We start from the raw sequence: 16,118 nt of genomic DNA, 5'->3' as shown, positions 1-16,118 counted from the left end.
TCAACAAGAAACTATAAATCAGAGGCATGCTACGGGGGTGGGGGAGGGAAGAAGGGGGTAGGATCAAAACAAGGCGGGTGGGAATTTTATGGGGACTATAACCAAGATGAAAATGTATATATTATGCAAAAATGAAAAATGATGTAAAAAACACATAAAATAAAATAGTTTCCAAAAAAATGCTCTTTGAGGGGCAAAATTCAGTACCAACATCTGGTCAGCTTCTATCCCTCAATACTACAGACAACAGGAGGTGCAATAATGCTGGAAAGTTAGCTGCGTACCAGATATTTACTGAGATAGAAGGAAATACAGCATGATCCCATACGTAAGCACTTTACAGCTCCTGTAGAGGTCTTGACCAGCACATGAAACAGAGGATTCTCCCACTAGTTAGTCATAAAAGTTCCTTCAAATAACAATGGGAACCAGAGGGGTAATATTTTATATATTTGTGTTTATCTCTCAACTCTAAACCTACTGAAGGAAAAGCAGACATGTATAGTTGAAAGGAGGCACCAAAATCCTTCTCTGTGCCTGAGATGCAGGAGACCCAGCCTGATACTTGTAAGAGAGGCCTGCGGGGGCTTTCCAGGGAATGAACCCCGCAGCACAGTGAATGCCGGACATCTGGTATACTGCAAAGCTACCATCTTTGGTTCAAAAAGATACCTTCCTCACCTCCCCCCGTAACACATATACACACCATTGTCACTCTAGCTACAAATACATCAATAAAAGCAGACTGCATTAACACTATCACAGTCCATCCTTCTCTAACATCTTAAGAGGAAATTGCTTTTTACATGTCAATATATGGCTATTCTTACCTTAAGTTCTTCCCACAGTTTCAGTCTCAATTCTAGACCTTGTTTCTTAATTTCTTTTTCTCTATTTTGTCTTTTCACCAATATCTTATCAAGCCTCTTCATCTTCTGAATAGCATCTTGAAGTTGAGAATCTATGAATTCAGTTGTATCTATATTGTGTTTAAGATAGAAATAAGTTTGAAATTTAATGAAACCATAAAATTTTGCTTTTTTTTTTTTTTAAAGATTCATTTATTTATTTATATAAGCACTGGGTACAGTCAGAAGCACGGGAGGGTGAGAGAATTCACCAGAGCCAGAGCGGGGAACAGAACAGGCAGACTGACAAAATACACTGCTGAGGGGAGCAGCGGGCGGCAGGAGAGGTCTGCGTGCCATGTGGGACCCTAGCCGGTGGCCGGGGATCAAACCGGTGCTGCAGTGGCTGCAAGAAGCTTTACAGCCCAGTGTGCAACCGCTGCGCCACCAGAGGAGGCCCAAATTCTGCTTTGTTTTTTACCATTTTTACCTTCAGTCAACAAATGTTTATGACTGAGGATAACAAATAACATTGGTATCATTCATCTTGATTTACAAAGTGCTTTCATATATTTTTCAATAATTACCTAACAACCCTGTGAAATAGACATTTATCTCTATATTACAGTTGAGATAACAAGGTCCTTGCAAAGCACTCATAAATTTTAGCATTGAACTAGAAGTGGGTTTCATGTGATTTTAAATCCCAAAGTCTTACTACTGTATTCTGCTATACCATCTTCATTCATTACTAGCAGATAAGAATAAGACAAACATACAAACCTAACGGTACTTCAGACGAACTGAAAGAGACATCCTGTACACAAATAACTATAAACCCAAAGCTGCTTCAGATGAACTACAAGAGAAGTCCTGCACACAAGTAGCTATAGCAAGAAGCTGCATGTCAATGACACAAACTGGTTCCAACATATCAAAACAAATTCAGAAAACTATTCCATGTAACTCAACAACTTTTTTCCATGTTCTTTCCATTTGTTCTATGTTCTTGAAGTATTTAAAAAAATTCCTGAATTGTTAATAAGTAACAGTAATTGGTTTGAAATTCAGGGCTCTTTAGAGCTTTCCTCATTTAAACCTTAACTTAGGATTATGATAATGTCATAATAGCATCTCACATTTATAATTAACTGTTAGGTCATGTTTTAAGGACTTCATTTATATAGGCATTATCTCATTTAATAATGAGTGTGAAGTGTATATTATTGTCCCCATTGCACAAATTAGTAAACTGAGGTTATCTGAGTTATATACAAGTCCACAATGATACAGCTAGCAAAAAGCAGTGATCTGTCTGACACCAGAATCAAAGCTCTTAACAGGCAGTCAACATTTCCTCTGTGAAATCTGACAAACGACGATCATCTAGCAATGAGCTTATATCCGAATACTAAAGTCATGGTCAACCCAGTTGAGGTTATTAGATGGCATATTATTCTAAGAAAGGCCAAATTTGATAACTTTTGAAAATCCACTGATGTTTCCCTGTAATGTACATCACTTCTTCTTTAAGGAAAAGGGGATATTATAGATGGAATAAGTTTAATCACAAACAATATAGATCCAATTAATAAGGAGGCTCTGCCAATCTTATTGCTTATGTAATTCAAATGCAACAGCCTATAGCTCTAATTCTCCACTACCCATCCTACCATTCTTAGGTTCCATAAACATAGGTGGTCTCTGTGGCACACTTTTTTAAATAACTCAGACAGTACTGAAACAACACAAACAAACAGAATAGAAACTGGGCCAACAGCTAATCTCAACTATAATAAGGTGTTTCCTGATAACTGTAATCCAGAGTCACCGGCCTAAGTCTGAGAGCTCATCCCAAACATATTGTATAGGAGCAGTTCTCAGACTTTAGGATCTCAGCTTCCCTTTATAGCCCAAAAGAACATGAGGACACAAAGTTCTTTTGGGTTTTTGATCACTGCCATATTAGAAATCAAAACAAAAATATTATAAGCATTTATTCATTTTTCAACAATGTCTAAAACTAATAAAAAGGAGGCATGCATGACAAATGGGGACATGCAGGATCCAGGGGGGGCTGGAGCATCACTGCACAGAAGAGAGGATGAGTGACTACAGGTGGGACTAAAGAAGACACAGAGGGGCGTGAGTGAAACCACCTCCAAAATGCAAACTGACCCAGTGTAGACAAAAGTCATTTTTTCAAGCGGTTACCCCAATTTGGAGCCACATCAGGCTCACCATCAATCTGGCTCTCTGAATAAGGGCATGAAGAAGAACAGACTGTGTTTTAAAATAAAAGATAGATTTGAGCGTTTATATACATGGTAAGTCAACTGGACATGAATTTTTAAAATAGGCTTACAGAAGGAGAGAGAGGGAAATCGGTCTTGTCTGAGGCAGCTTGCATATGTCTGAAGGAGCCCTAATAAAAAAAAATTGGCACAAGGCAGGGAATGGAGGCAAGAACCTTGAATCTTGCTGTGTACCCCTCAATGCCTCACTTAAGATATCTGGATCCCCAGTTCTCTACTTCATAGTGTAGGAAAAACCGCCTTCCTCTGCTCAGAAACTGAAGACATAAGACACTTAAAAGGAACTGTGTGAACACAGAAGTATAATACCACATGCAAATATGCCCAGAGACTACTGTTGGAGGACACCCCGCATAGTGAGCAGAAGGGCCTTGACCCAAGTCCCTAAGGCATGTGAAAACACATGCATCTCGGAGGAAAACCTCTGAGTGACAGGACTTGGTGTTGAGAGCCTGGAAAGTGACCTGCGTGGAGTCAGGCTTCTACAACTCCACAGTCTGAGAATAACAAAATGGAGAGACCCTGTGCAGTGAGCAGAAGGGCCTTGACCCAAGTCCCTAAGGCATGTGAAAACACATGCGTCTTGGAGGAAAACCTCTGGGTGACAGGACTTGGTGTTGAGAGCCTGGAAGTGACCTGCGTACATCTCCACAGTTTGAGAATAACAAAAATAATGAGCGAACTTTCCCAGGCTCTGGCTAGGGGGCGATAAGATTATATGCGTGAGAACTAACCACCTGGTACCCTATGTCTGAAGTAAATAGATAATAGTAAGAAAATAGACTAATCACTCATACATGTTATCATTATATGGTATGCTTTGATGTTACACCTGCTGCAATTAAAATAGCATATAATGAGCACTAAGACAATAAAAGATTTACTGCATGCTAGACATGACAGTCCCCCATGTCTGATTTCCCTCACCATCGTGTCCCAGGTCTTGGACTCACTAGAAGTCCACAGACAACCCCTATACACACAACTCCCAAAGCTATGATTAATCCCTTCTGAAAGCTCTCTACACATCCCATTTTGTTTACCCCTCTCCTAAGAGGAAACAGTGGATCAATTCATAATTTCTGAAATGCCCGAAGACCAATTAATCTTGTAAACAGCAAAAAATAGAAAAAAATAATTTTAAATAAAAGAATAACCACATTATTATGAATTAGCTGTTAACATAAATATAACGTTTACGAAAAATAATACCTCACCTCTCAGAGAACAACAAAAACTATACTACGTGGCACACCAAGGAGATCCATGCATTGTCAGTAGCTGGCTGAAGAGAAATGTGTGGAGGGGTGGTCAGGATGAAGCACAGACAGCAGTACTGTGGGTATATCAGGGGCCCTGGGGAGGAGAGAACAGGTGTGTGGCCCAAGTGAGGCCCATAGTGGAGGAGCTAGGATGCTCTACACAGATGAGGACATCAGCAAGAAGAAAAAAAGAAAACCCTCTAATTGCACTACCAGGGGCCTCCCTGGTGGCACAGGGGGTTAAGTGTCAGCACTATGAAGGTATCCACAGCCACTACAGCACAAGTTCGATCCCCAGCCAGGGAGGTGACCCACATGGCACAGCAGACCTCTCCTGTCTCGCCCGCTGCTCCCCTCAGCAATGTATTTCAGTTGATCCACCTGGTCTGTTCCCCACTCTGTCTCTGGTGAATCCTCTTACCCCCACACCTCTGGCCTGTACCCCAGCTCTTGTTTGCATAAATAAAAAAAATCTTTTAAAAAAATAAATGAAATAAAATACACTTCCCTCCCCCATCCTTTAGGACTGGTACTGACATCCTAAAGTGCACTGTTAGACTACCAAGTCTCAGATCTGGGATCCCAAAGAGGAGGGACTCAGTGATGCCACAAACACTAGCCTGTGCCAGCTCCAACATGTTCAAGAATGCAGTTGGCCCCTTCAAAACCCCTCCCCACCTTGCTGACACAGCAACTGCTCATACCAATCTAAATACTAGTGGAAGCCAGTAGGAACTAAAAATAATAAAAACTAAATTTAAAACTTAAAGAAACCCACAATGTCACTTACTAGATAAGTAAAAGATTAAGTAGTACAACTCTCTAAGTACTGATAACTGACCCAGATTAAAAAAAGGAAAAGAACAGGGAAACTTAAAGCAGCTAAAGTGGCAGATAAAATAACACATACTTGAGACCTCAGGGGACTATCACATCACAAAGAGAACAACTCTCCAGAATCCAACCTCAAAGACGTAAAATATTATGACTTCCTACCAGACACTGAATTCAAAATAGCTAACAGATGTAAAAAAAAACTCAAAGAGGAGAAGGAGAGCTCACAAAGGCAAGTCTATACCATAGAACTCAGAAAAGCCTGTCAAGGAGATACAATACTCAGAACAACAAAACAATGAGCTCAGGAAAAAATTAACAAGCACAAGTAAATTGAAGCTTTAAACAATAAAAGAATTCAGCATGTGAAGAACTCAATAAATGAGACCGAGAGCACTACAGAAAGCTATGGAAAACAGAAAAGAACAAACAGAGAGATGCATCAGTAAGCTCAGTCATCTACAACTGGAAAAGAGAAATATTTTTTTTAATGTAATGAAGGAAAGCTACAAAAACTATATGCCTCCATTAGGAAAAGCAACATAAAGATAATGAGTAACCAGAAGAGGGGGAGAGAGAAAAGGGAACAGAAAACTTATTCAGAGAAATAAGAGATAAAAAGCTCCCAAAGCTGGGAAAGGAACTCAATATCTAAGTCCAAGAAGCTAAAAGAACATCTGGTTATGCAGAGACCTACACCAAGACGCATAGCAAATGGAACTACCAAGAGTTTAAGACAAAGAAAGAACATTAAAAACAACCATAGGAATAAAAGGTACTCCCACCAGGTTTTCATCAGTCTTCTGAGCAGAAATTCTACAGGTAAGGACAGTGGAATGACACATGCAAAATATTCAAAGATAAAACCTTCCAGCCAGTAATACTATATCCTGCAATACTCTTTAAGACATGAAGGAAAAATGAAGGTTTTCCCAGACAAATAAAAGCTAAAATGATTTCCCAACTCTCAACCACTCTTATAAAATGTTTAAAGGATTTCTTCTATCTAAATTTATTTTTTTAAGATTTATTTATTTATGCATACAGAGCTGGGCACAAGCCAGAGATGTGGGGGTGGGAGGGATGGTGTGAGGATTCAACAGAGACAGACTGGGGAACAGATCAGGCAGACTGACTGAAATACACTGCTAAGGGGAGCAGTGGGCGAGTCAGGAGAGGTCTGCTGTGCCAGGTGGGTCACCTGACTGGCCAGGGATGGAACTCGTGCTGCAGTGGCTGTGGATAGCTTCATAGCGCTGCATCTTAACCCCTTGAGCCACCAGGGAGGCTCTATCTAAATTTAAAAAAAAAAAAAAAAATTAAACCAGGAAATAGAACAAGAAAACACAAGACAGAATGACAATAGAAAGCCTCATATATTAATAATCACTGTAAATGTAAATGGGCTGAATTCACTAATCAAAAGTCACAGAGGGGTGGGATGAAGTTAAAAAAAAAAAAACTATATCCTTATACAAAAAAACTCACTTAAGCTATATAGACAAACACAGATATAAAGTGTAGGGAGAGAAACTAGTAACAAGTCACTGAAATTTTCTTTTCATGAAAATTTTTTAAAGACAGGAATGACTGATAATAAATAAAATGGACTTCAAGCCAAACAGGGCAGCATGAGACAAAGATGAACATGACATACTGATAAAGGGATCAAAACAACAGAAAGACATAATGATAATTAACATAAATGCCCCTAACATAGCAGCCCTAGTATATAAAGCAAATGTTAACATCTAAATGGGTTGAGCTCAACATTCTACTTACAGGAGTGCACAGATCAACCAGACAGAAAACCAAAAAAGAAACCACAGCCTGAATTGACAAAAGAGATGGACTCAATGCATACTTAGAGAGCACTCTACCCAGAACAGCAGAAAACAGTTTTTCTTTTTTTTTTAAACTTATCTAACTTTCTTTTTACACAGTTTTTTTTTTTTTAAATAGAGGCATGTTTTATTTGTTTATTTATTTGTTCGTTTGTTTTGTTTATACAAGCACTGGGCACAGTCAGAAGCGCGGGAGGGCGAGAGAATTCACCAGAGCCAGAGCGGGGAGCAGAGCAGGCAGAAGGACTGAGGCACACTGCTGAGGGGAGCAGTGGGAGGCAGGAGAGGTCTGTGTGCCATGTGGGACCCTCCTCCAGGGTGGCCGGGGAGCAGCCGGGGATCGAACCGGTGCCACAGAGGCCGCAGGCAGCTTCGCAACCCAGCGCTCAACAACTGCGCCACCGGGGAGGCCCAGAAAACAGTTTTTCTTCAAGGGTTCAAAGAACATTCTCAAAAGCAGACATATGTTAGGACATAAAACAAATCTCCATAAATTTGTAAAGACTAAAATCATATCCAGCACTTTTTCAGATCTTAATGGTATAAAAAAAAACTAAAAGAGAGAAGGAGTAATGACAAATCTCTGGAGAACAAACAACATTCTATGAAAAACCATTAAGTCAGTCAGGAACTCAAAGGTGAAATCAAATATCACCCAGAAAAGAATGGAAATGAAGACAGGACTAATTATAACCTATGAAACAGAACAAAAGCAATACTAAGAGAGAAAGTCACAGAAGTATAGGAAAGAAAACCGCATATGGAAAATAAAAGCTTACACCTAAACAAACTGGAAAAAGTAGAAAAAGCAAGACCAAAAGTGAGTAGGAAGAAGGAAATTATAAAAATTAAAGTAAATTACTAAGCAACTAAGACTCAAAAAGAAAGATCAATGAAACCAACTGGTGGTTCCTTAAAAAGATTAACAAAATAAGCAAGCTTTTAGTCAGATATACAAAGAATAGCCAGACAACAAAAATATAATCACAACTGAAGGAAGAGAAGTTACAACAGATACCACAGAAACATAAAGGATCATAAGAGAGTATTATGAACAATTTATGGCAATAAATTGGGCAATGTTAAGAAATGAAAAAATTCTTAGAAACATATAACATTCCAAAACTCACTTAGGAAGAAAAAGAAAACTTGAACAGAATCATCCTGAGCCAGGAAATTGAAACAGTGATCCAAAACATCCCCAGAAACAAAAGAACAGCACCACACTTCATTAGTGAATTCTACTCAAACTTTCAAAGAAGAATTAATACTTCTGGGTCTCCCCGGTGGCGCAGCGGCTGAGCGCTGGGTTGCGAAGCTGCCTGCAGCCTCTGCAGCGCCAGTTCGATCCCCGGCTGCCCCCCGGCCACCGGAGGAGGGTCCCACATGGTGCGCAGACCTCTCCTGCCGCCCGCTGCTCCCCTCAGCAGTGTACTTCGGTCCTTCTGCCTGCTCTGCTCCCCGCTCTGGCTCTGGTGAATTCTCTCACCCTCCCGCGCTTCTGACTGTACCCAGTGCATGTATAAACAAAACAAACAAACAAACCAGCAAACAAATAAATAAAGCATGCCTCTATAAAAAAAAAAATTAAAAAAAAAAAAAAATTGGTTGTCTGTAGCACAAATAATGAACTAGCAAAAAGAGAAACCAGGCAAATAATCCAATTTATAATCGCAGCATAAAGAATTAATTACCTTGGAATAAATTTAACTTATTGCTTGATAGCTCATAAAGAAGGTATGCCCCTTTTTCTATTATTTCTACTTAGTTTATAGGAACATGTCATAATAATATTTTAACATCTGTAATTATCATTACCCAATCACCTAATGAGTAAACTACCTGAACATTCAGGGACTGTCTGATGTTGAACCATGTTCGGATTTTCATCTGACCCCTCTTCAACCAATTTTGTTTTCTCATAATAGTTTTCCTCTTTGTCATCATTTCTGTTTCTACAGTCTTCTGCATTACTGATTTCCGAGTGGCCTTCTTTACTAGAGCTCATCTTGATTGTAGTATCAACCTAAAAATTATTTCCAAAGACAGAGTTTTTTTTAAAAAAAAACTTTTTTTTAACACAACAAAACAAAACAAAACAAAAATAAACAGACAACCATAAATCTGAGACATTCTGCAGGGGAGCAGGAGGGAGAGGGTTCAAAATGAGGGCGGGAACAGAACAAAGGACTATGGTGACGGTGCACAGGTGAATTGGTGGTGGGAATTCTATGAGGGAGGACTACATCTAAGAAAAGCAAGCAAACACTGTAAAAAAAAAAAAGGGACCAATTATGTAATATATAAATAAATAATTTTTTAAATAAAGTGTTTTTTAAAAACTAAGTTTTAGATTATTTTAACACTAATGGGAATATTGATGGGGTTTGCATATACACACATGTATATACGAACAACTAGGTATTTTAGAAATATATACTTATTTTAAATGTAACTTAATTGTAGTATTAGATTTATTTTTATTTATATTTTATTTTTTACATCATTGTTTACTTTTGTACAATGTTTGATTTCTCCTCTCAGGTGTAGGCCCCATGAAATTCCCACCACCAAGCACCCTGGATGCATTCACCAGTCTCTGGTGCTCTTCCTGCCCGTTTTGATTCCTCCACCCCCCACACACCATCCCCCCCACCGCTGAATGTCTCCTACTTATGCTTTGCCTACTAGTTTTATCTTTTTCTTGTCCTGATCCCTTGTTTGTTTCCCCTATATTCTTCCTATAAGTGAAACCATCTGATTTTTTCTTTTTCCTTCTGACATATTTCACTGAGCATAATCCCTGCCAGCTCCATCTAGATTGCCACAAATAGCATGACTTTATCTTTTTTGATCACAGAGTAGTACTCCACTGTGTACATACCACATCTTCATGATCCAGTCATCTGTTTAGGGACATTTAGATTGTTTCCATATCTTAGCTGTGTAAATAATGCTGCAATAAACATAGGAGTGGAGGTTTCCTTTAGAATTAATGTTTCTGTGTCCTTTGGGTAGATTCCTAAGAGTAGAATTGCTGGGTCATACAGTAAATCCATTTTTAGTAGTTTGAGTGTCCTCCACACAGCTTTCCTTAGTGGTTGGTCTCCAGAGCTCCCCATCCTACCAGCTGTCAACTATCTTCCTCATCCTATTGACCACCAGCCACTCTATGCTGAACCCCCCCTTCTGTACCCTGTGGCTTAAATGTACCATTTCCTTTACTCTTCATTCTCAATGCCAAATCCCACCTCCATTTTTTTCATTGTTCCGTGTCTCCCACTCCCTATCTCTATTGTTAATCCCAGGAATGTTAAAGACCCTTTAAAAACCCTTACTAACAATCCCATTACAACCACTGACTCTTTCAAGAAAAACATCCATAAGCAACAATAAACCAAATTTTCAGAATGAGAAATACTACTACAGCAATTTTATTTAATGCTAGTTTTTTAAACTCATTTCATTCCCACAACATGACTTGTAGGTGGATAGTACTATTACCCCTTTGAACAACAGATAAGGAAACTAGCACAAAATTGAAGAAATTGACTTGAATTTACCAAAAATATCCTAATTTGAACCCATGACTACAGTTTAGGCTTATAATCACTATGCCTAGGACCAAAGAAGCTAAAATTGGTTTTAGATTCCTGTTTGGATTATAAGAAAAACTGAGTAAGTCAAAACTACTTAGAAGAGCATAGAGGGTCACAATGACATTAAGGAAATTGCCGTGGAGAGTAGTTTAAAAGAACCTGGTGAATAGTGCTGCTATAAACATCGGGGTGCAGGTGTTCTTTGGAATTGATGTTTCTGTGTCCTTTGGGTAAATACACAGCCCAAATGCCCAAAAATAGATAACGGGATCAAGAAGATGTGGTACATATATACCATGGAATACTACTCAGCATTCAAAATAGATAAACAACATGCAATTTGCAGCAACATGGGTGGCGCTGGAAGGGATCATGCTCAGCGAAATAAGCCAGAAAGAAAAAGAAAAATACCGATGGTCTCACTCATAGCAGGAATCTAGAAAACTTAAATAAGGGACCAGGAAAATGAATAACTATAAGAAAGTGAAAATCAAAATCAACGAAAAACTATGAACCAGAGACACTCTATGGGGGGTGGGGGGCGGGAGGGGAGGGATTGGGGTCAGAATGGGGGGGTTGCAATTGTATGGGGGAATATAAAAATAAAATTTATTATTTAAAATAAATAAATAGATAGATAGATATTTAAAAAAAAAAAAAAAACCTGGTGAATCCTTAAATCGACTCACCTAGTTGGGGGAATATGCTAAATTCAGAGAGCTTTGGGCCTGGATTTTAACACACAGGAAGGTAGGAGATGAATCATGGGGCCCATATAATACAATGGGGAAAAAACCCTCTGTGGCTCCGTAAAGATGGAGCCCTCAAATACATACTCTACCTTGAGAAGGTAGGCAATAGAAACACCATCTATCTAAGAGCAAAAGGTAAGAGTAAAAACCATGTCTGGGTTGTGAGTGGGAAAAGTCCTGAGAATTCACAATCATGGGATCATATTTCATGTGGATTTGGGCTCCAATTTGTATTATTGGAGTATTATAAGTAATCTAAGCATATGGGATGTCTAAATTTAAAAAATGAGGGGGGAAAGTAATACCTCCGAGGCATCTGGTAGAAGCAAACACAAAACCTGCTCTAGAAAACACTTTCAAATCAGGCTCCATAAAATTCCCAATAGCAAATCTTCCGTTCCATAAGTTCAAAAGCCATGACAATATGACCAACAATAAGCAACAATTAGTCCACACAATATTTTTTAATTAAGATAATTAAAAATTTGATAGAGATAATCCCATAGTTTAATGGTATAAAAAAATCAAGAAATATGAAAAAATCAAGATATGGTAAAAAACATTAATTTAAAAATAAACTACCAGAAATTAAAAATATATCATTAAATTTTTAATTCAACAAAGAAAAGATTTAATATAGTTTAGGAAATAACTCAAAAATTAGAAAGTGTATGTTTAAAAGTCACCTAAATGACCCACACAGAAATGAAAAATAGAAAATATTAAAAGTAAGACAGAGACATGAGGATGGGGTAAAGTTTCAGCAGTCATGAAATATGAATTCCAAAGTAATGGAATAGAAAAAAGATGCAATTTGAAACATGAAAACAAAATGACTGAGAATTTTTCAAAATAAACCACACACAAATCTTTAAGGAAGTTCTAATCTCCAGAAAGAAAAATAATAAATCCACACCTAGCTAATTAATAGTAGGTACCTAAAACACAACGACAAAAAAGTTAAAGGAAGCAAGAAAAATACCTAAGCTAGGCGACCATATTGGTACACTGAGCTTACAAAAGCCAGATTCTCACTGGCAATGAGAAGCCACAAGTCCTAAATGTAAAACAAAAACTGTAAAACTTTTAGAAGAAAATCTTTGAGACACTAAGTTAGAGAAGGATTTCCTGTTTACAACAAAAAAAGCACAATCCTCAAAAGAAAAATTTTGATAAACGGCACTTAAAAATTTAAATGTTTGCTCTTCCCAAGACATAGTTTTGAGAATGCAAAGTCAAACTACAGATTGGGACAAATTCTTTACAAATTACACATGTGATCAAAAGACTATCTAGAAAACAAAGAACTCTCAAAAGTCAACAGAAATTAAAATATATCATTAAACTACCATAATTTCAAATTAAACTACCTAATTTTCAAATTAGGCAGAAAACTGAACAGGTACTTTTCAAAGAAGAAGATGTGGCACATGAAAACATATGTAATATTATTGGTCACGGGGAAATGCAAGTGAAAATCACAGGTACAGTGGACCTAGCAGAATGTTGTTTTTTAACTGACATCATCATCTGCTGCTGAGGATGTAAAGCAACTGCAACTGTCAAACATTTCTGGTGGTAACAGAAAACATCTGACAGTTTCTTACAAACATACTCTACTATACAACCCAGAGATCCCACTTCCAGGTACTTCCCCAAGAAAAATAAAAATTTAAAAAACAAAATACAAAACACCTCAGGGTACAAATATTTACAGCAGTTTTATTCATAACCACCAAAACCTGCAAAAACCACCAAACGTCTCTTGCAGCTAAGGTTTTGGATACATGTTAGAATTATCCAAGCAGATGCATGTGTACAAGATTTAGACACAGAAGAGAAGAGGGAGCCATCTTCCTACGCTCCTGGGAGGAAAGTAGCAATAAGGATCGAAGGCAGTCACCCATGCATGTCTAGTCACCAGCTTTGTGTCCTGAAAAACTTGTGGCAATGTAAGAAACAGCAGCAGCAACCACTGTTCCCTGGATTGCAGTCATGGTGGAGAGACCTGGGAACCATAACCCAGGGGACATCTCCTTCCATGACCTCCTTTTCTGCTTTCCTTTAATCTTGAGGAACTGAATTCTTGTTTTCACTTTCTGCTTGAAATGCCTACAATGCTTCCTATTTCCTGCATGAAATCATGGTAGACAAAATCTCTAAGCGTTTCTGAATGCAGCACCTAGTATATAAATTAAAAGAATAGACAAATCTGTATTCATCAATTTGTAAAGATTTTTTTTTTTTTCACCATAAGGTTCAACATGTTTGTTCCCTATCATAGGTTTGGGATGGCGGGGGAGTGAAGTTTAAACATATTAGAGGGAAAAAAATGTGTGCTAAATAAAGGGAAGTCATGGCCAGAAATGTATCTACGAAACACATCCCACGTGGCCTTTACCAAAACTACATTTTTTTAATTATTTAATCTTTTTTACAGGAGTCAATGGTGCATACATAGTAGGTGATAGAATACGAAACTTTCTTGTGGGAAAAGAGTTAACAAATGGCCTTTAACAAAGTACAATTCTGAAAAAATAAGGCACGCGCGCACGCGCGCACACACACACACACACACACACACACAAAGGAAACAGTATTTTCATGTTAATCTAAATTCCAAGAAATCTCTGAGTGCTCCTAGAACACGTCCTCTAAACAGGAAACTGAAAACAGGATTTTTACAACAGCCTTGGTTTATTACTGAACGGTCAGGAGTTGTTTAAACCATTTCTCAATGACAATGTACCTTGAAGGACCCAGGTTCCGGGGAGAGCACCTCCAAAGATGCAGTTGAACCTCGACTCCCAAGACGTGTCCTTGAACTTGAGGCTGGTTTTGAAATTCCATCTAAACTGCCCTTGATAATATCCATTGATGTCCTGAATTTTTTAAAAAAATGAAAGCAAGTTATGAGCCACATGTTTAGATGTGTCATTAGTGTTATACACAATAAACTCTCCTCTGCAAGGAAGTTGTTGCTACCAAAGTCACATCACCTTAATTGTATCAACAGATATCTTGTATCCATCAGTCACTAAATCTTACATCACTAGAGGTACAAAATGTGTAGCTCACTATTAGATTCTAAAAGTTGCTAAAAAGAGAAGACAGAAGTAAATGCCATCCAATGGCTTCCTGTGCCTCCAAGAAAAAACAGCTCCGGTGTCCTTGAGAAGATACTCAAAGAGCATTGCAACTCTCAACCAAGACCCATGCTTCACTGTAATCATTGCTAAGATCTCTCTACCTTCCTCTAGTTTTGCCTTCCTTGTTCCAGTTTTTCCCATCCTAGCTCACCTTCAGCCTGGGCTTCCCGCTCAGTTCTGATTTCTTCTCTCCTCCCCTGTACTGCATTTCCATGAGCACCCACCTCCGGGTTACTGCTCCTTTACTATCAACCTTCCCCTTCTAAAACTCATAATTTCGGCCTCCATGGTGGCACAATGGGTTACGTCTCAGGACTACGAAGCTATCCACAGCAACTGAAGCATGAGTTCAATCCAGGCCAGGATGCTCCAAATGGTGCAGCAGACCTCTCCTGTCTTGTCCGCTGCTCCCCTCAGCAGTGTATTTCAGTAGATCTGCCTGTTCTGCTTCCCACTCCGTCTATGGTGAATCCCCTCACCCCAACACCTCTGGCCTATATCCCAGCTCTTGTATGTATAAAAAAAAAAAAAATCTTAAAAAAAATTCAACATCGGCCCTCTGAAACTAGAAAATAAAACATACTTTTCTACTAAAGGACAGACCCTCCTTATCTAGTTACATTGCCAATATCCTCTTTTTCATGTGGCATCATCCCCAGGCCTCTCACCACTCCAGCTGCTCTCTTCACAGCGCTGTTTTTGGAAGCAAGAAATATTAACCAGAGTGGTCTAAGCTAGTGGGAGAATTAAAGCATTGCAGGCACACTGATGCTTCCAGTGTCCTTGATCAAGACCATTTCAAATTTTTTCAGTAATTGCAATAACATGTGTATACTGAGTTAAATGGATGAAACAGAATTCCATATTCATACCCTCTTCATACTTAGTTTTACATGTAAATGGGTATCTGCCAACAAATCCTTCCCCAAATTCCTAATTGCCAAAATCATTTCTCTCCTAACAGAATGAAGATAAGCAATTTGCATCTGGTCCGGCAAGAACATCATCTTTTGCTTACTCTACAAAAATAACTCATCCTTCTCTTTTGAACAATAGAAGCAGAGTCCAAAGAAGTTTGGACCCAGAAGGAAGCACAATCAACCCACCTGATCTCTTCCAAGGCACACAGAGTTAATATGATTTGGCTTCCAATCACTCAGTGAGCCCAAGCCTTTGCTAGAGCCCAGCAGATAAACTCCTTCCATCTCAGCAAATGAAAAACGCACTGATCTCAACATTATTCAAACTCTGCAAAAGGGTTGGGGCTCACCCAGTCAGGAAGGTGCTGACATGATCACTGTGGGATGACGATCACCCTGGGTTGTCCCGTCACAATCTAAAAGCAGGGAACACCAAAAGGCCAGATGTCTTGTGAACGCCCTAAGCAGCCAGTCAAGCAAGACTTACTGCAGCTCACGGAGGGAGGCATGAGACGCAAGCATGCGCTCCGCCAGCACGACACACAGCAAAAAAGGGAGAGGCATTGGGAACCATCAATGACATGAATCGGCAAAT

At 38.8% G+C, this 16,118-nt stretch overlaps 1 protein-coding gene across 1 annotated transcript in view; it reads right to left on the bottom strand.

The window, feature by feature from the left end:
• Window positions 1-14,329, bottom strand: part of FSIP1 (fibrous sheath interacting protein 1) — a gene marked incomplete at both ends in the record, with an annotated part of 193,334 nt that extends 179,005 nt beyond the window's left edge. Inside the window, 3 exons of the mRNA XM_084240127.1 lie at window positions 831-979; window positions 8,946-9,129; window positions 14,204-14,329. Of these exons, the coding sequence (XP_084096253.1) occupies window positions 831-979; window positions 8,946-9,129; window positions 14,204-14,329 (459 nt within the window). The remainder of the gene's footprint in view (window positions 1-830; window positions 980-8,945; window positions 9,130-14,203) is intronic.
• Window positions 14,330-16,118: the final 1,789 nt, after the last annotated feature.

The sequence above is a fragment of the Talpa europaea genome (genome assembly GCF_964194135.1).
Source record: "Talpa europaea genome assembly, chromosome: 8".
In the NCBI taxonomy this organism is placed as follows: domain Eukaryota; kingdom Metazoa; phylum Chordata; class Mammalia; order Eulipotyphla; family Talpidae; genus Talpa; species Talpa europaea.
The sequence above is the reverse complement of the archived record's forward strand: the minus strand, read 5'-3'. Positions and strand labels throughout refer to the sequence as shown.